This window comes from Anopheles nili, chromosome 2 (genome assembly GCF_943737925.1).
Source record: "Anopheles nili chromosome 2, idAnoNiliSN_F5_01, whole genome shotgun sequence".
Classification (NCBI taxonomy): Eukaryota; Metazoa; Arthropoda; class Insecta; order Diptera; family Culicidae; genus Anopheles; species Anopheles nili.
This window is the reverse complement of record NC_071291.1, coordinates 15,044,260-15,063,328: the sequence shown is the minus strand read 5'-3', so window position 1 is coordinate 15,063,328 and position 19,069 is coordinate 15,044,260. Positions and strand designations below refer to the sequence as shown.

The 19,069-nt window shown below is 49.8% G+C and overlaps 3 protein-coding genes across 3 annotated transcripts; 1 reads left to right on the top strand and 2 right to left on the bottom strand.

The window, feature by feature from the left end:
- Positions 1-493: 493 nt before the first annotated feature.
- Positions 494-5,849, bottom strand: LOC128730572 (uncharacterized). The gene is made up of 8 exons (XM_053823640.1): positions 5,413-5,849; positions 5,225-5,336; positions 4,086-5,159; positions 2,392-3,063; positions 1,631-2,318; positions 1,327-1,561; positions 1,018-1,250; positions 494-871 (listed from the first exon to the last, which is right to left on the bottom strand). Exons 1-8 carry the CDS (start codon positions 5,847-5,849, stop codon positions 684-686), a joined length of 3,639 nt encoding a protein of 1,212 aa, XP_053679615.1. The 3' UTR covers positions 494-683.
- A 3,386-nt stretch (positions 5,850-9,235) lies between these two features.
- Positions 9,236-14,450, bottom strand: LOC128720550 (glutamate [NMDA] receptor subunit 1). Its single transcript, XM_053814225.1, has 12 exons — positions 14,283-14,450; positions 13,976-14,098; positions 13,587-13,808; positions 13,212-13,414; positions 12,954-13,119; positions 12,774-12,879; positions 12,514-12,674; positions 11,999-12,215; positions 11,352-11,921; positions 11,006-11,279; positions 10,505-10,931; positions 9,236-10,432 (listed from the first exon to the last, which is right to left on the bottom strand). The coding sequence occupies exons 1-12, from the start codon at positions 14,448-14,450 to the stop codon at positions 10,175-10,177; spliced, it is 2,895 nt and encodes a 964-aa protein (XP_053670200.1). The 3' UTR covers positions 9,236-10,174.
- Positions 14,451-15,696: 1,246 nt separating this feature from the next.
- Positions 15,697-17,239, top strand: LOC128731845 (innexin inx7). The gene is made up of 4 exons (XM_053824993.1): positions 15,697-15,836; positions 15,922-16,196; positions 16,272-16,809; positions 16,894-17,239. Exons 1-4 carry the CDS (start codon positions 15,697-15,699, stop codon positions 17,213-17,215), a joined length of 1,275 nt encoding a protein of 424 aa, XP_053680968.1. The 3' UTR covers positions 17,216-17,239.
- The last annotated feature ends 1,830 nt before the right edge of the window (positions 17,240-19,069 follow it).

Below are 19,069 nucleotides of genomic sequence, written 5' to 3'. Positions count from 1 at the left end.
TGAGAATTATTACTAATAGCATTTACTAGAATTGACTATCTTTATCCTTTAATATATTTAATGTTTTGTAAACATTTACCAGTTTGTTTTGATTTTGCTACTATTTTGACATTCAGAGAGACATTTCTTTCTCTCTAAGCGCGACTTGAAAAATGTATATTCCACGATGCAAGTGTTCAATTCTCAACCAATTTTGGCGGCAAATGAGGGAAACCCGATTCAACCACGTTTTACCGAAATTAAATTCCATCCAATCCTAAATATCATTTCTCCAAAACAGCCAACAGATGATATGAAGCCAATTCAAAAGAGTAAACTGTGAATGGAAGCAAAGGAACCTGCGAGGAAAATCCATTTTCTCTTGCGTTTGTCATTTTAAGGTACTACCACGTGCGTTTCAGGTTTTATGGTGCTACCACGTGCGTTGCAAACTTGTTTCATAAATCATTCATGGATTGGCAAATAATACAAAGCCACTATTATAGTTTTCAATATTATTGCTTTTATTGAAACGAACAAGTATTAATAATCATACATATTCAATAATAATCATCATAATAATCGTACTAAATAATCATTATATCATTCAAAAGTATCGTACAAACACAATTGTATTAGTAATGGACTGAATGGATAGGGATTCGATAATAAATTACTATTTTGTTTTGTTTACCCTTGCTTCCTTAAACGCAACTAAACTTTACACCGTCTTCACTAGAGAAACAGTTTTGGCAATGGAGTCGATACTTTCTAACACGTACATCTATACCATTGGTGCCGTCCCCGAGCTTAACGTGACAAACGCAACATTTGAAGCATTCGATGTGGTAGAACAATCCCAGGCTTTCGATCGCCATGGCCGCACCCTTACCTGCGAAGCGAGAAAGAAAAACAAACGTTCAACAGATTAGAAGGCACCGGTTGCATAACCGACTCCACGCAGTGCACGTGCTGTTGGATTATCTTTCCTGCAAGGAAAGCCCCGTTAATGCCACAACCACGCCAATCAGCACGTACCCAGTTCTATTCGGCAGTGGGAGCATTCCTTTTTCCCACTCACGCTGAGTACTTTATCGCTCGCATTGGAGTACTTTTGCTGCTGTGACGGGAGCGGTGGAAGCGGCTGCTGCTGTTGATGGTGATGCGGTGGAATCGACTGCGTCGGATGATGAGGATGATGATGAGGGTGATGATGATGCTTCATCGAGTTTATCATTGCCAGATCTGAGTCTTCCGATAAATTGCTACGACTACACGTGGGCGATGGATAAAATGCATGCATTAATTTACTACACTCGCCACAGCATGTGCACAAAAACTACTCACTCCGAATTTTCCGGACTGGCGGCGTTTAGCTTTTGTACACGTTGCGTTATAGCATCGATGACAAACTTTGGCAATGGTCGTTTCGTGCTGTTGGTGTTGCTTTTTTGATGCTGCTCTATGCGCCGTTGTTCTGCTTCTTGAACCAACCAGTGCTGCCCGTACGGTACGCTATTAGTTCCGGCACCCGTCTGTCCCCGATTTACCATTGCCGGATGGTGTGGATTTTTGTTACTATCTGAGGAGTTGAAAAGAACACCAGCTGTTAGCGCACCAAACCGACTCTGCGACCGACTGCCGGTTATACCTTTGGGATGCTGCTCAAACATATTGCTCGACAATCGCTGTCCACCACCGGTTGCTGGGTAACCCACTACTCCGGGAGGCAGTGTGGTCCGATCCAGGAAGCCATTTATTACAGGCCGAGGAGCCACTGCGGGGCGCTTATCAACGTGCACATTCTCTCCCTGTCGGGGATCTACCGGTGGCCAGCAACTACCGTCAAAGCTGGTCGCCGAATTGGCCGAATATTCCTCACCGTACGAGGACAACGATGAAGGATGGGACGAGGAAGCAACATGCACATTCGACAGATTTGGCATCGACTCGCGGTGCAGCGAACCCATCTCGTACGAATGCATATCGTCCAGAAACGGTGCCTCGAACGAACCATACGCGTTTACGTTCTGCAACGATCGACTGTCGATCGTCGGCATCGATGCTCTGTGATGATTGAGATGATGATTTGGCGCCTGATGATGTGGATGATGGTGGGCATAATAGTAGGCCGCATGCTGCGGATGTCGTGGCTGCTGCATAGGCTTAGGTTGCTGGTGCATTTGATTTTGTAGCTGCTGTTGTGGAATCGGTTGCTCGGTGCCGCGAGGCGTTTGGTCAGCTTTCGTCAGCTTTTCGAACAACATTTGTTTTTCTCTGCGCCGCTGAAGCTCTTCCTGCTCTATCTGCAGCAGCTCCCGTTCAACACTGACCATTTCCTAAGCAAAGATAAAGACAGAATGTGCATTACGAGCATTGTTACGTCGCTAAACGGATCACATTTTCTTTTACCTCGTGTTCGCCAGGATCGTACAACTGGTGTTGATGATGTGGAGCCAGCTGGATGCGATTGCTGTACACCATCAGCTCTTGTTGGTCCTTGTCCCGCTCCTGGGGACCTTTTTCTGGTTCGTGTTGCTTCTGTTGCTGATGCTGCACCTGCTGTACCACTTCGTAGCTTTCGAGAGACTTCCACTGATCGCTCGCCAACTGCAGCAGCTCTTGCTGCCGCTGCCCATTATTAGCTGCATGTTTTAAACTTTGTTCATATCCATCCGAGGGGTTCGATTCCACCAGCAAGGCGTTACCGTGAGTCCTTTCGCTTCCATTCGTACGCACTGGAGTATGCTTTTGAATCCAGCTTGTAACGATCGTTGAACCAGGCGCTAACGTTGATGACTCAAGGTCCGGCTCATCGTCCTCCGGTGGAGGCGGTGGTTTTTCTTTTGGTGGCGTAAGAGCCGACGCTGGCAGAGTCATCAAGTCGAGTGGCTCCTTGCCAAATTCTTTATCCACCGGATCAAAAGCGGGCGCCAGATTGACGACACTCAATGGTGCTATTGCCGTATCCTGCTCCGCTTGCCGGTTTTGCTCCTGATGGGTGTCCTCATCTTCCGCCATGCATGACTCATTCAATTCGCTATCCATCTCTTCGAACGCCACATCGAGTGCATTATCGAGTAACTATTTTGGATGAAGCAAAGGGAAGAAATGTTGAAAAGCTTGGCATAGTAAGAGCGGAAGCATATTCCCCATTGCCTGAGTACCAATGCACCATTTCCCACACGGCTAGCCTCTAGTCTACCCTGGCAAGAAACCGATTCTGCGAGCTGTCCCTCATACCTTTGATAAACAATTTCGCAATACCTTATCGTCGGTTCTGGGTCTACTTGTGTACGCGAGGAGATCGAGGACTGTGTGTTACGGGCGACGCGATGCTTTGTTTGGGCGGGAAAGTAGAAGGCGTAGGCTTTACAACAACTTTAGCGTTGGCGCTTGCAGCGGACTAATACGGCCGGAAGGTTAAACAGACGCCGCACGGGCCGTTTCCTTTAAATAGTTATTAGAATTGCGAAAGAATCAACATGATAACCTTCAGCGACCTAGATTGGTTTGCAATCCAAAACGAAGCAAACGGCAAATCGAAAACGGGTTCTGCAACATCACACACACGCACACGTACGTTATCAAAGGTGCAATCTAAACTATTCGCAAGCACGCGGGAACGGGAAGCTAAATCTAGCAAACAAAATCATAAATGCCAACCGACCGCCATTACACATCGTAACGTAAAATGACATATAACAAACAACCTCAACAAAAAAAAAGACGGAAAGACGTTTTGGCAAACGGAAGGAATGCACTCGCATAAATTTGTCAGACGTGTGCATAACGCCCCTCCGCCACCCCATGCATTCCAAACGCAGCAAATCCAATTTTAAAACGTAAGTTGCAAAAGCATGCACTCGTCATCCGCGACAGGCTAGAGACGGTTGGGATGCCAAAAATTGCCAGAAAAAAATAGAGAGTAAGCGCAAAACCAGCTACACATGCCATCTTAATCACTTAACGCCATTAGAACGAAAAAACGGACTCTGCATTCCTGCAACTCGCCGCAATTACACACACGCGTACTCATGCATGCAAAGTAGATGTGGGTGTTGCTTTTTTTTGTTTTTCATGCAATCGAAAGCAACGACACATACCTGTCCGTTGCTGCAGTCCGTGTCGGAAAATTCACTCGCCGAATCCAGCGTCGTCGAACGGGTTGGACTTTTGCCCACGGCGACATCGTCCGGAAGTAGTAACATCGACGGTTCGCTATCATCCGCTTGCGAGACGACCGAGCTGCGTGACAAATCCGTCGTCGATTGGATGCCACTGTCCTCGCAGTAATCGGCACCGTTCCGTTTGAGCTGTGTCAAGGCAAGCTCAAACCGGCCAGTACTTCCATTGACAAAGCCAACGTTCGATTCGGAACGGCTTTTAACGACGATCGTGCTGCTACTCCGGCTGCGACCGCCTCCATGTTCCTGCTGCTCTTCCGCGATCATTTCATTTGATTGATACCGTTCAAAGATTGCCCGCCGCTCCTTAATGCTTCCTGCAGCGAACCATTCCGAGCTTGTCGTGGTGGACTCGTATTGAGAGCATGTTGAGCCATCTTCCACGAGGAATCGATCGTCCTGCCCAACCGAGGATCCTGATTGCGAACATTTCCCTCCGTTAGCTGCCGGTGGCGCCGTGTCAGTCAAACAGCCCATCTGCTGGAACTGCTCGAACACTCTTCGCCGCTCTATCACATTCACCTTTGGAGTATCGTCCTGCATCTTCTGTTGTGGTGGTTCGTCGTCGATCTCTAACGAGCTACTCTCCGTACCACTAACCGGAGCATCAGATTGTTGTTCTCGTACCCGTTCCCGTTGTTCCATCGTGAGGGAAGACATTCTTTGCGCCAGGGAATTCTCTACCACCGGGCTTTGTACGCCACTGCTGCCGTCTTCGCCAGCGATACTGGCCTCGTGGTCATTGTTGCTTTCGATTGAGCTGCTTACGGAGGGATACGCGTTAACGGTCGTGTTGCCGCCGTTCAACGACGACATCCTGCCTTGTGTCATGGGAAACTTAGACTTGTAGTTTTCGATTGCCAACGAAAATTCGTTCATCTCTGGGGCGGGCTGTGTGTCTTCAAAGTCGGGAGTTTTTGATCCTCCCTCGAGATGCTTAGACGAACAGCAACTGCCCGTGTCGTCTGTCGCACGATCATCCGTCGATTCGTCCTACCAGACGCGAAAAAACAAACATGTTCAAATATTACACCCTATCACACGTGTCCTACACGCACCTTGTACTGCTGTTTGGACCCCGCATCTCCCGGCTCCTGAGGGTCATCGCTAAAGCTGCCTCCTTCGTCGTCATCCTCGGCACCCGGCAGGATGAACCGTCTCCTCGATCCACTGCAATGAAGCGAAGCCCCAAAAGGTATGTTAAGTAAACGATACAGACTCTCAAAAAAGTACCCCACCGTCGTACCTGTTTTCCAGCATCTCGGAAAATGTTTTCGATTTTTTCCGACCCCGGTACACCTCCTCTTGTTCGATCTTCTTCGCCTCCGTGATCTTGTCGATGATGTGCTCGACGCGTTTCCTGCGCGACGACTTCCAGCTGTCCAAATTGCACTGCCATTCTTCGGCGTCCTCGACCTCACGGTGCGCTTTAACCTCCAGCACTTTGCGCTCGTTCGAGGGTTTCGCCTTGTTCAGATCGTACAGCTTGGCCGGTTTGATCTGGACAAACTGCAACGGATCGTAGGCCGGTTTGGGTGGTGCGGCTCGCGTCACCCGGCTCTTTTTGATGAACTCATCCGTCTCGATGTTGTTGTTGTTGATGATGGAGGTGGTATTGTTGTTATTATTGTTGTTGCCACTGCCACCGGAACTGATGCTGCCATTTGACGAAGCAGCCGCCATCTGTGAATTGTCGTGGACGCGATCGTCCGGGCATAAAGAAACAGAGGGTTAGTTTTTGCTGTTTTCCCATCGCCCCATTTCCGGTCGATATTTTTAGCCTAAATCCGAGTCATATGCTATTATTGGCCCTCTTCCGTCCCACCCTCTCACGTGATGATTGCATACTTTTTTTTAACGCAAAACGGGCAAATGCCTCTATTACTAGCACGTACACGCTGCTGCTGTTAGCCAACTGTGTGCTCTTGCGTAACGGTGGACAAACGAAACCGGAACGGACCCAAATGAAACCACGGGATCCTCCCGAGGGTCGAAAATGAAATTGACCAAAAGTTAGCACCCCCGTTTCTGTCGGTGTGTCGTGTCACTTATCGGATCGTATTTCGTGTCTTCCGAGACGGTTCAAAAACAAAACAAATTGCTCCAACCGAGAGTACGATGCATTGGATGTTATCAAGAAGTCAAACCAGCCGGTATCGCGCTGTAACTGGACAGCTGGGAAGCGAATCATCGGAAACAGTTACACCGTTCGCCCATTAGATGATTACGCCCTTCACGACGTGCCGCCCCGCATTTACTGGCCCTCTGCGTGGGTTGGTCATCCCTCCCAGGCGGCAGGTGGGTGGTAGGGAGAGAGCGAGCGATGGTAGGCCGATTTGAAGGTGAAATAGTCCACGCCAAGGGTACGAGGCGCAGTAGCCAGTGCGCCCTACCGGATGCGGTCCCCTTGGCGTCACTTGAGCCCCGTATAGCGCCGCCACACACAAAAAGAAACCCCATCAGCGATGTTTAGTCGTGTTGTTTTTTTCTGTTTTTTTTTTTCATCTTTTCATTTCATTCCCCATTGCTTCTTCTCGTGCTTCTTCAGCGGGCTCGCGCGAGCTAGCTAAATAGCAAGGTCCGTACTATGGAGGGCGAAAGTACCGTTAGCCTAAGCAACGGCGGGGTGACGCGGAGTGGCGAGCGAACGAACGAAGAAATAAACACTACAGTCCCCGGCGGTTTCAAACGATAAAAAGAAGGGAAAAAAAACAACACCTTTACGAAACACCAAACTGAAAACTCTCACGAATCCGTGGCCCAACCGCGGGAGCTTGGGAAAGGGCACACACGCAGACGGACAACGGCAGTGTTGTGACACGATGGCACCCCGTGGCCACACGGAAGCGGAATCTCCGAGTTTTCCGAGTGGCCAATCGTGGCCACACTAACGTTCCACGAGTGCGTGCTGATGCGTGCGATACGACCACAGACTAGTACACGGCCTAGAGGCCACAACGAACTGTCCATCTGCCGATCTATCGCGCGGTCTCGGGTTTCGGCCGAGTGACAACAACACACACCCGAGATGGAGAGCGAGAGAAAACCTACTTTGATCCCATTCCAATCCCACCGCCCTGCCGCCACCGCTTCCACCTGTCGTGGACCACCTCGTTTTCCTAATTCATCACGCAACCTAGCCTGCTGCAGTGGTGCAAGCGAGCGAGAGAAAAAATGCGCGAGAGCGCGACCGAGCGTCACAGAACCGCGAGGGAAACTAACCCGACACTAGAGTGCATCCGAGTTGCGTACAGTCTACTACACCGTGACTAGTCGGTCCCGTGGGGGCCCTGCTACTAACACTCCGGGGGATCGTGCGAGCGAATGCAACTCGCTTTCGCGAACCAAACACACCGTCGTCTCACACCTGTTTCGGTCACTTTGGTGAGATGGTTTGCTGGTCACGGCGGACAAACACAGATAGGCGCGTTATCTGTGGGCGCGCGTGAGCGGTGGGAAAACACAACCGCCCCGGGGCTCATTTTTTTTCTGCCAAACGCACCCACCTTTCACGGGTAGGCCTGCTTTGCCTCGGTGCGATAAAACGATTTGCCCACCGCCAGCTGCGATTTATTTACATTGCGGTTAACCGTGGCTGGACCGCAGGGGGTTGCAAAAAGGCGACGAAATGAGATAATATGCAAGCAAATCGAGCAACAAAATCGCTTGTGTCCAGCGTGATTGCATGGCTCGCGCCACCTGTTGGCCACGCAGGTATAGAGTGTACTAACTGTCTTCAATAAAAAAAATGGCTAGTAGTGGATGCTGCTTCTGCTGCTACTGCTGGTCTTGCTTTACTCTCGCTGTGGTCTCGCTGCGTTGCATTACCCTAAAAAGCAAACAAACCGTGCACGATCCGCTCCCTGGCTGCTGCGATTGAGTCCCGTGTTGGCAGCTACGGTGTGGAAGATCACGACAACGTCACCGGTTCGTTTCGTTCCTGTTGGTGCTACTGTTGCTGCTGTTGCTGCTGCTGCTGCTGCTGCTGCTGCTGCTGCTGCTACTTGGATCAACACGTCGGAACATTCGCCAATGGCCCGCACTCGTCAGCGATTGGATCGGATCGCGGTACGACTTTTCGGGAATGTTTCCTCCGACGTAACTATTGCTTCACCTTTCCCTTTTGGAGGTGATACATTCCTTCACATGCCCGGCAAGAGGCCGTGTTCTATTTTTACGCACGCACAACATCAAACATCACATCCTCGGGAATGGAAAGCTGCGCCTCGCCCGTCCCCCTTCACACGCTTCACCATTGCGCGCCACATGCAATTGTTGTTTCCTAGCCCTATTCCGCTGTCCTCACCGCACACACCGCAATCATAACTTCTCCTACACACCACGCTCTTTGTCACACGGGGCTCGGCAAATTGCGTACCGCATATTTCACTGCCACTAGCCGCCCAGCAGCATAATCTTTACTGTAATGCACATAAACAGCACAGATTTTCACATTCTTCTTGCTCTTCTTTTTACGAGGTTGTGCCACGGTCCAGCTTCTCACGCATTCCGTCACTCGTCCGTCCGTGGGAAGGGCAGAGTGGACGGAATACTGCGGATGGACGGTGGCCAAGCTTTAGGCAGTAGATCTGTATAATTTTCGTAGCACTTTATGCCACTAAACTAAAGATTTTGATGAGATTTTCGTAAAAACATGAATAAACAACTTACGGTGTTCCTGAAACGTCATTTTAACTGACACTTCGCTCGGAACTAGAGTACACCTTCACGTTTATAGCGGGGCGTCAAACTACAACAGTAACTTATCGTTTGCTGTAAATTGTGGTGGATTTAACATATTTATAATAATATTCATTACATAACACTCATTTATTAACCCATCATAGATAGATTCCCGAGTATCAATCGTTTAAATCTTGTCGAATTTGGCTTAATAGATACACGGAACTGACAGCCACCACGAATCCACGAATGGCGTGTTACATTCAAATAAACTTTCGTCAAGTTGAAGCACGTGGTAGCAACGGCACAGGACATGCTGGACCTGGTGTGGTCAGTGAGGAGAATGAAACATACCACGTATCCAATTTCAAATATGTTTCCTTTTATTACTCAGTTTGTTCATACATAATCAATATAATGACTGGCTGTATATTTGTTATCGTTTGCCTCCGCTTTGTTACTCTAGGTTGTCACATCTTCTTATACATGTTAACAAATGTTTAGCATCATTGCATTTTTAGTAAGGGTTTTGGCATTTTAAAATGTTAATGTTACGATTTTAAACATAGACTTGTATCATCTATTCCTTTAGTTTAATGTACGTTTAGCTACTCTCTTCTTTTTGGCATTACTTGTTGTGCAAATGACTGAGCTTGGTTAATTTTTTTTGTCATCCCGTCTTTCGTTAACAACTAACAGTGATAAAATTACTTTCTTGTCATGGCTAGTAATGTTGTGGGAGACTTTTAGGCTATCAACTACTGTTATGCAGGACCTTTGGTACACCACCGACGGTCCTTAATCCGTCCTCAATTCTTTGGTACACAAAAATATATCTCAACTCGACAACGACAACGAAACAAGTGGCAGTTAACATATCAACATATTCGAGTTGTGCCAAGCGAATGCCTCTTGGAGACGAAACAAGTTGAGTTTAACTTACTAGCACCTGATACAAATGCACTCGAGTTTGGCTACAGTGTACAACGGTGTACAAAAATATGCTTAGACGCGTGGAATCGGAAACCATAAAATGATTGTACACCTCCGCCGGTGTCGCCATACGTTCGTCGTCTCGTACAGGCGGAAGAATCATCTTTGCAGAGCGTTAAAAGTGTATACTTATCTAACAAATGTAAACAATTACCTGTATTGAACAACACGCACACGGAATTGGAGTTTTCTTCGGTTATCTTCTGTCCCATTCAACGGTACTTAACGGTAGTAAAGTGTGTTGGCTACACTCATCATTAGGCGCAATTTGGAGACCGGTGGGGTGGATGGATACGGTTCCGACCCTTTCAAAATCCCTCCGAGAATTTGTTTTAAACTATCAAGTGAGACACATCGGTTGCGTACGTGGGCATGTAACGCGGCGGCGGTTTGTTGGCGGTGTTGTTCTTCCGGTTCACGACGTACTCCTGATCCTTGCCGTGCCACGCCCGTTCCGGCGTTCGCGGGAGTGGCGGCATAATTGGATAGCGTGATTTGTCACAGTTTTGGCTCACCGATTTGGAAACTGAGTTCAATCCCACGTTGTACTGCCGCTGCATGGCCAAGGAAGCACGTAACGTTTTTCGTTTCTGCAACGACACGTGGTAGATTTAAATTAGCAACCTAAACACAAACGCACGACGCACGGCGCCTTTCCATACCTCTATTGTGCCGCGCCACTTGTCCGCCGCATGACGCGCAATCTCCATCTTTTTCTGCTTCTTGATCTGATGCTTCTTGTAGACCACCTCGATGATGATCAACCCGATGCCCCCGACGATGCCCGCACCAACCAGTATAAACACACCGGCCATGTTCTTCAGCCCGAGCGTGTTGGGCGTTTTCTCAAACTGCTCGCACTGCTGAACGTTCCCGTGGAAGATCCATTCCTTGTCGAGGGATTCCATGAACCCGCTCTCGTGGAAGTCCAGTATTGCTAATGTTACCGCATCGGTCCACGGAGAGGCTTTCTGCAGCCCCACACCGTACCCGCTGCGGCCAAAAAGTTCTCCCGCCGTCACAAGCTCACAGTCTTTCGATGCCTCGTACTCAAGGCGTGACGAGTCCCAGATGAACGCCATCAATTTGCTAGAAGCACGAATTGAAACCGATTCCCTGGTCAGAACATCCTGTCACATCCAAGGTGTTAGCAGTTAGCTTACCCATCCTTGACATCCTGAATCGCTTGCTCGGCGGTGTCGTAGTTGTTTGCCTCCATCGTCCGGTACATGTTGGACAACTCAACCTGCCGCCGGAAGTACATATCCACCGAGGAACCCTTAACCGTGGCGCAGGTTAGATTTTCCATCGTATTGCGCAACCGCGCGTCGTTGATACCCGTCAGCTTGGTTTTCGGTCGCTCCAACACGAGGAAAGCAGCCAAGTTGGCGGTATACGAGGCGACAATGATCATGGCAAAACCGGCCCACACCATTCCTGCAGGAGAGAGCAAATCGCCCAATCGTCAACACGTGCTCCTGGATGCGATCAGTAAACTTCCATGCTTACCTAAAACACGTGCCGAGAAACTCCTGGGAGTTCCCTCACCGATGCCACTATTGAGCAGGACTCCCCACGCGAACCATATCGCGGAGCTGAGGTTGAGCGCGTCCTCTTCCGTTCCGTCGTTGCTGGACAACTTGAATCGCCCAAACGGAGAAAATCTATCCAGCAGGTACAATACGAGCGCGACTACGTGCACCGAAACCATCACCAGTATCCAGAGCGTGTTGCTGAACGGTTGCAAGAACGACACAAGCGTGCTGGAACGGGACGGTTTCTTCTCCAGGATCGTGATGCCCTGGTACTTGAATGGTTTGGAAAACTCGATAAATTCTGCCCGCTCTGGGTTGATGGTTAGCGGGGCCACGATTAGATCTGCCCGCTCAGCAACCAACTCCCCGATTAGTCCGTTCCACTCCTTCTTCACCGTCGTCCCGATGCCTGTGGTGTGGTTTTTCAGCTGGTAGTGTCCGAACTGACCGTCGGGAGAAAGCGCCAAGTCGTACGTGAAGTTGATCCTCTGGGCGAGAGCTTTCAGCAGATCAATGCAGTATCCTTTGCAGCAGTATTCTTGCTCTGGAAAGGGATGGTACAAGCAAAGCATCTGGTAAGTTCCCAAGGACCCAAAAGGTTGCCAGATCAATCGATCTTACCATTTCCGTTGGAGATATTAAAGTGTGGACATACGACCTCATCATCCGCACAATCGATCTCATCGTCTAGGAGCTTGCGTGCGTACACAAACGGCTTCTCTTCGATCGTCAGCACTTTGAGATGCGTTGGAATCATGATGCCTTCCGGTTTCTTACCCGTATTTCCCGGCCACGTTATGCTGCTGTCGTTTATCTTCAAACGCATCTTGCGTTTCTCCTGCAAATACAACAAACAACATTACGGTTATTCCGCGTGACACAATTCTACGACCATAACCACGCGGTGGTCCTTTAATGCACCGTCATTATCTGGTGGTTTACACTGATAAGAAACCGTATCATCGATACGCGACAATCCGCACATAGTCCGGTTTCTGGACGCAGTATTAACACAGCTGACAAGTGCAACACACCCAAGGCGTGTTCCACTTTCCAGCCCATGAAAACTTAACGTAAAGGACACTCTTTCGGAGCGAGAATCGTTGGTGACATTGCGCGAAATTGCGCCTACTCACCGAGTCGTAGTGGAAGCTGCCGACTTTGACAAACGAGTGGTTCTCGTGGACGTTAATGACGTCGTACTCAGCGTACATGCGATCTCCGTTATCATCAAACGCAACCTGACCCGTTTCGCCGCGTATGTTTCTCGTTTTCAGGTACCCAAACAACCGTTTGCCTGTAACGCAAATGTAAACGCAAACGTCAGCGTACAATCACCAGGGTAACCCAATCGCTTTGCGGAAAATGCGGAACACCGGAACGCTGGAACACTTACCCGATTCCCAGATGACACCCGAATCGTCGCAATCCTTTGGCGCCTCGGTAATGGTTTCGTTCACCGTCATTTCCTTGATTGCCGACGCAAGAATGTAGATGGCGTCCTGGGAAGTGAACGTAACGTAATGTGCTTTTAATATGTAAGCCACCACAGCCTCACGCAAGATCCGCAACGTACCTTGATGTGGTCTGTCTCGTTTTCGGCGTTGTTGAGCTTCAGCCCAATGATTCCCGTCGGGGTGTTGTTTGCCGACAGTGCCTGCTCGGTAACGATCCAGATGTGACCATAATCGGTCATGTTGTGGATGGCGGCATCGCGAAAGATGACGTACGCGTCCTCTTGGCTACGGGACATATGGGAAGGATTGCATAAGAAGTTGGAAAAATCACATTCAACCGGAGCGTGACTGAGCGCAAAACTTGGGCTACAACTTACCTCGCGTACAGCAGGTATACACGCGACTGTGCCGTTTTCATGTCCATCAGATACGAGCTGAAACTGTCGAGCTTGGGCTCGAACTCCACAATCGATTCGACCGTGGCTCGTACGTCAATATCGTCGTAGTTTGTCTGCGACGTCGTCTGGAAACGCCCCAACACGGCTCGCCCGTCTGTGTCGGAGCTATGAATGATGATAACCTAATTTCAAACCAAGGGAAGAGAGAGAGAGAGAGAAAAAGCAGCAAACTCAGGTGTGTGTGTTTTTTGTGTTATAGAACCATCTTGCAATCATCTCTCGTCCGTTACATCACGAAGCAGCCGTTTGAGCGCTTCCGGTTCCGGTAACGGATGCGTAACGCCACCCCTTTACCTTTGTATAGGCGAAGTGACTCAAGATCTCCAACCAAACGTCCGCCTGATGGTAGTACGGTGGTACCGTGCGGAGAAACGACACGTGAATGTTTTTATCTGAAAAGGCGGCATCACGCGACGAGATGCCGATGACGGGAATCTGGTAAAACCCGCTCGTATAGCTGACGGCGGCCGGAGACAGATCGCCTGTCGGTTCGTGCGAAACGACCACCGCGTACACCTGGGAAAGTGGGGGTGGAAAAATTGAGAAGAAAAATGAAAATGGGGGAAGAAAAATATCCAGCGAGCAGCGGTGCGTGAATAAAATGCAACACGGATGGAACCACACGGCCACAGGCGTTTGGGTGTGTTCCAGGATCCAGGCATCCTTAGGGTGCGGACACGTACCCTCCGAGATATCAGGTGTTTACAAACATTGAGCGCTGTTTTGATGGGATTTTTATCGATCCGAATCGTCTTATCGTAGTAGGTGGTTCCTCGCGGGACATACTGTTGGTCAAAGTTGAGATGCTGCGGGAGAGATAATAATAGGTGCGTCAAATGGCGCTACACACAACGCCCTGCGGGCAAACAACGCGAAACAACGGCAACGGCAACGGCACAGCGCACAGGACCACAGGACACAGCGCACAAGGATGCATCAAGCGTCCGCACCAGCGCACGGGCTGTGCGGGATCGGTTAGATAACACTTACCGCAATCACCGTGCCGAAGTGCGATTCACTTTCATTATTGCTTAGCACACCGCCGATATTGTAGTAGGAAGGACTTTCGCTGCCGACGGGTCGCTGGGCGAGCAGAGCCTGTGGTATCATCAGGCTCAGCAGCAAACAGGACGCGGGCAGCATTCGTGTTAACTTCATTTTCAAGCGTTCGAGCCTATTGGGGCCTTTCACTGCATAGCACTTTTAGTTTCGGAACCGTCCGCTACACACCCCGATGTCCTTCCCGTGAGAGGTCGTCCGAGGTGGCTAGGCGAGCCTTCGGGCTCCTTTGGCAGGGGGGGAGGCCTTGTTCTTGGTTGCGCTACCGCCCTTTTCTAGCCCGTGCCCGTGGAACGCTCACTCCATGCTCGCAGCAGCGCTCGTGCGGTGCAGAGTCAGCGAAAACGTCGAAATTGGCCACATTTTTCCACTGGCACTGAGCAAAAAAGCTATTTCAACTGTCAAAACGGGAAGGATTCCAGCACATGCCCTCCTGCCAAAAGGAACGAGCGCGTTTTGGGGCGTTGAGATCGAACCGAGCGCCGCCCGGTGCGCATGTCCGAAGGGACACCCTAACAACAGCTGATTGATGAAGGACGCGAATACCAACGAGAGCAGCAGCAGCTCTCGCGCCTGCCGTGGCAAAACGTTTTATCGGGCAGGAGGCGAGAAACTTATTTACGTTTCAGTTGCTATAATGTTGTTACCCAGCACCTACCAACTAGTTACCGCATCGCTTGTGGGCAATCCTGGAAAATGGCAACGGTGCTCGTATGGGAAGAGCACACGCTAAATGATTTCGTTAAAAGCAGGGAGCTGATTGAAGATGCGAAAGAAGAATGCATTAATTGGATGCTTAAGATGATGCCAAACTCATTACACCACACACGGGCGATAGGTTGCTTTATTACATAAATTGAGAAAGCGCTCTATCGGGAAAGGTCTCCATTTGGATTGCTTTGACTTTAGCTGATTGCTGACATGCTAAAATCTGATCTGATACACTACGGTGCATCGGAAATCTGCTGCTGTCGGTTTGAAAGCCATACGAAATTGTCCTTTTTTTCAAAAGTGCATCCAACATGCTTCTCGAAAGGTAACATGAGCATCACCGGTTCAGGACGCTTGACGGAGGGCGCTATCAGGTAGGTGACCCATCTACGGTTGGGTACCTGCATTCTTACTTCAGGGACACCACCTTCACGAGCAACCACGACACACGAGAGCGATAACGTTATCGCCCATTGAGTCTTTAGTTTATCAGCGATTCCACCTCGTCGCAAGACACTAGATCTTGACGCATTTGTTCCGTTTTTCAAACCATTGCGTGCATTCGTCCGGCACGTCGTTGGTTGAGTTCGCGAGGCAAAGCAAACGGGGCCAACGCCTTAACGACGCCGTAAGGATGCTTAACACGTTTTCGGTGCTATCACCGCACCTTAAGTTTAAGTACAAGTTCATCACAATCGACAATTTGGCGTTCAAGTTCCACTACCGGGCTACGTTCATTATGCTGCTTGTGTGCACGCTGCTAGTCACCTCCAGGTAAGGTACGCCATCCAACGGCTTCTGCCAGAGTGCTTCCGAGTGTGTCACGGTATTCACGAATGCGCTCTCCTTCACCACGCAGACAGTACATCGGTGAGCACATCCGGTGCATCACGGGAGGTTCCATCCCGGAACATGTCATCAACACGTTCTGCTTCTTCACGACCACGTTCACCGTCGTGCGGCACTACAACGAATCGATGCTCCAGGAAGGAGTACTTCCACATCCGGGTGTTGGACCGATGTACACGGAGGACCCCATCAAACGGCACGCCTACTACCAGTGGGTTCCGTTCATCCTCTTCATACAGGCACTAACATTCTACGGGCCACACTTGCTGTGGCGCGTGAACGAAGGTAAACGTCCGGATGCCTCATTGCCGCTTGGATGACTCAGTGTCTCGCTGACGTCCGCTTATCTCGCCCCCATAGGTGGCAGGCTGAAGAACCTCGTCGACGGATTGCATATGGCGAAGCTTAGCGAACACTACACGGCTACTGCTAACCTCACAATCGGGCCCAAATACACCCTGCTGTCACGGGACAACGTTGACGCCCGATTGCGGACGGTAAAGCGCGAATTCTTCAACCACTTCATGGTACAGCGACATTGGGCGACGTACCACATCTTCTGTGAGGTGCTGAACCTGCTCAACTGCGTCCTGCAGATCGTCTTCACCAACATCTTTCTCGGGCGGCAATTTTGGGATCTTGGACCGAGGTTCCTGCGGGAGGACTTCACTGGTCAGATGGACGCGCTCGACACCATCTTTCCGAAGGTGACCAAGTGTCACTTTTACAAGTACGGTCCAACCGGCACGATCCAGAAGCACGACGCCCTCTGCATTATGGCGCTGAACGTGATCAACGAGAAGATCTTCACCTTTCTCTGGTTCTGGTACGTGGTGTTGCTGGCGATCTCCGTCCTGGCGCTGCTATGGCGCGTTCTCACGTTGATCCTGCACAATAGGTAGGGTTTTGTGGTTGAGAATTTTCCCGCAAGGATTCACAACTGTTAAAGGTCCCTTTTGTTGCCTGCTTCTCGCACACTCAGGTCGTTCAAGTTTACGGGAGCAATCCTATCCTTAGCCAGCCCCGGTCGGCTCAACCCGCAGGACATCGAGATCATCACGAAACGGTTGCGGTTCACCGAGTGGCTCTTTCTGTACTATCTCGCGAAAAACATGGACGCGCACCTGTTCCGCAAAGTGCTGCGGGAAATTACGGACGAATTAGGGCATCCTGAAGAAATGATCCTGGACCCGTCCATCGATACGGTCGATGGCCATCGGTATGATGAAGACGATAGTCGAGACACGTTGGAGCTAAAACCCATGCCCCAGTTCGAGTACAAGCCAGTCCACAAGAAGGTCTAGAGTCTAGACCTACACCGGTGGAGCAGCCTGGATCATTTGCTATAAGTATTACAGTTTTTATTGGTAATTGTTTTTTTTTTTAAATAAACATCAACGTCTCACAAACGGAGTCTAGTTTTGCGCGCGCGATTTCTTAGCCAAAACAACCGTGTTTATGTCAGCAGATTGTTTTGGGGGGAGGATAAGCCACCCCACCCAAGCGCAGTCTGTTGCGAGTAGACGGGGTTGTAGGCACACACACACACACGCACACGAGAAAAAAAATTGCACAAACTCGTGTGCTCCGATTCGATAACGGAGCCGATTATAGATTACGAGTCGTGATAGATCGTGGGCGGTTTGTGGCACGTGTGTGCTTTGCGTAGACACACCCTCAGAATTGACGGTTCTCAGCCCTTTTGCCATTCAAATTGTTGTACTTCCGCATTTGTTTTTGTTTCGCATTCTAACGTGGTCCGTTCACTATGCCACCGGTAACCCAAAACACAATGGCCGGAGGCTAACGGCGGGTTAAATGCTAATCTCAATCCGTCTAATCAGCGTTCGAAACTCCGCCACGGGACGCGAGCTAGACAATAATAATTACTACCCTTATTGGCTGCCACCCCCTTGGTGAGTTGCCCCCTGGGAATCGTTCCCATGTAATTAATGTATTTTTCGTAATTTGTCGAAATGCTGGACCAACTGCTTTATTAAGGGAGCAACAATGTGGGCTTTTCGCGCTATCTGCAAGCCCTTTCAGGACCACAAAAAAAGGTCCTCTGTAAGGAGTAGTTTGAAAACATAGATGAAAAAAAAACAACATCGTAGAACCTTTCCACGAGGAAACGGGGTCACGAAATTATAACTCACTTGTATCAAGGTCGAAATTTATCCTCACACATGAGCCACGCAACGCAGAAAAGTAGAAACATATGATTATTACAATTTACCATACCCCATTAGCACGTTTGAAGCTCCAGCGCTGTGTGCGATAATTATTCGTTAAAAATCGTACTCCGTGTCGGTTCGCGTCCTCCTCCTCCCCAAAAAAAAAACACCGTGACACGTTTCCCGCGAAACGTTCGCCAAACGAACACGCAATTCGGCGAGCATGGTTTTCCCTGGGGAGGGGAAATTGGTTTCGTGGCCGCCAGTACAACAACCCGGGGGTTGATGGAAACGTTCGCTGGCATGAAAGAGCTACAAAGGGACGCCAACCTGGACCATACGGGAGCAACAGCGACATTTTTGGCCAACACGACGCGGTTTATGTTGTCTAATGTTGTACGAAACAGAGACGAAAGAGAAGTGAAAAGGGCGAGAGAGACTCAGTGACTGAGAGAAAAAGACCGGAATGAGAGAGAGAGAGCGCCAGTGAGCATGGAGCATTAAATCTGTCCCAAAACCACCCCAAAGAGCGAAGGGTTGCAAGGTGAACGTGTGTTTCCAACCCCTATGATGGACGAGAGAACCGCGCGAATCATCTCCGTTGGGCTGGAGCGAAAGAGAACGCAGCATGCCATGCCCAACGGGTGTCGTCATGGCAGTGAGCGAGATTGCTGTATTCTCGAGGGGTTGGAAAAGCGACGCCAGGGCGGCACTGCCGGATCATATGAATGGTCATGGCCGCACGTCAGCAGGTCTCGGGGAGGCTGATGGGCGGAGGGTGGCTAGCAGTGGGGAGGACGATTATGCTCTCGGCGGTGCCGTGCTGCAGCAGATAGACTCCGCTCAACAAAGTGTATTTTCCTGCCGTAGCAAGCGGATCGAAAGCGAAGGACGCGGATCTCGTCACCAAACGAGCAAGAGAGTTTTTGCATCATCTCGCTGGATGTCGTCATGCCGTGAAGGGAGGGGTGGCTGTTTTTATTA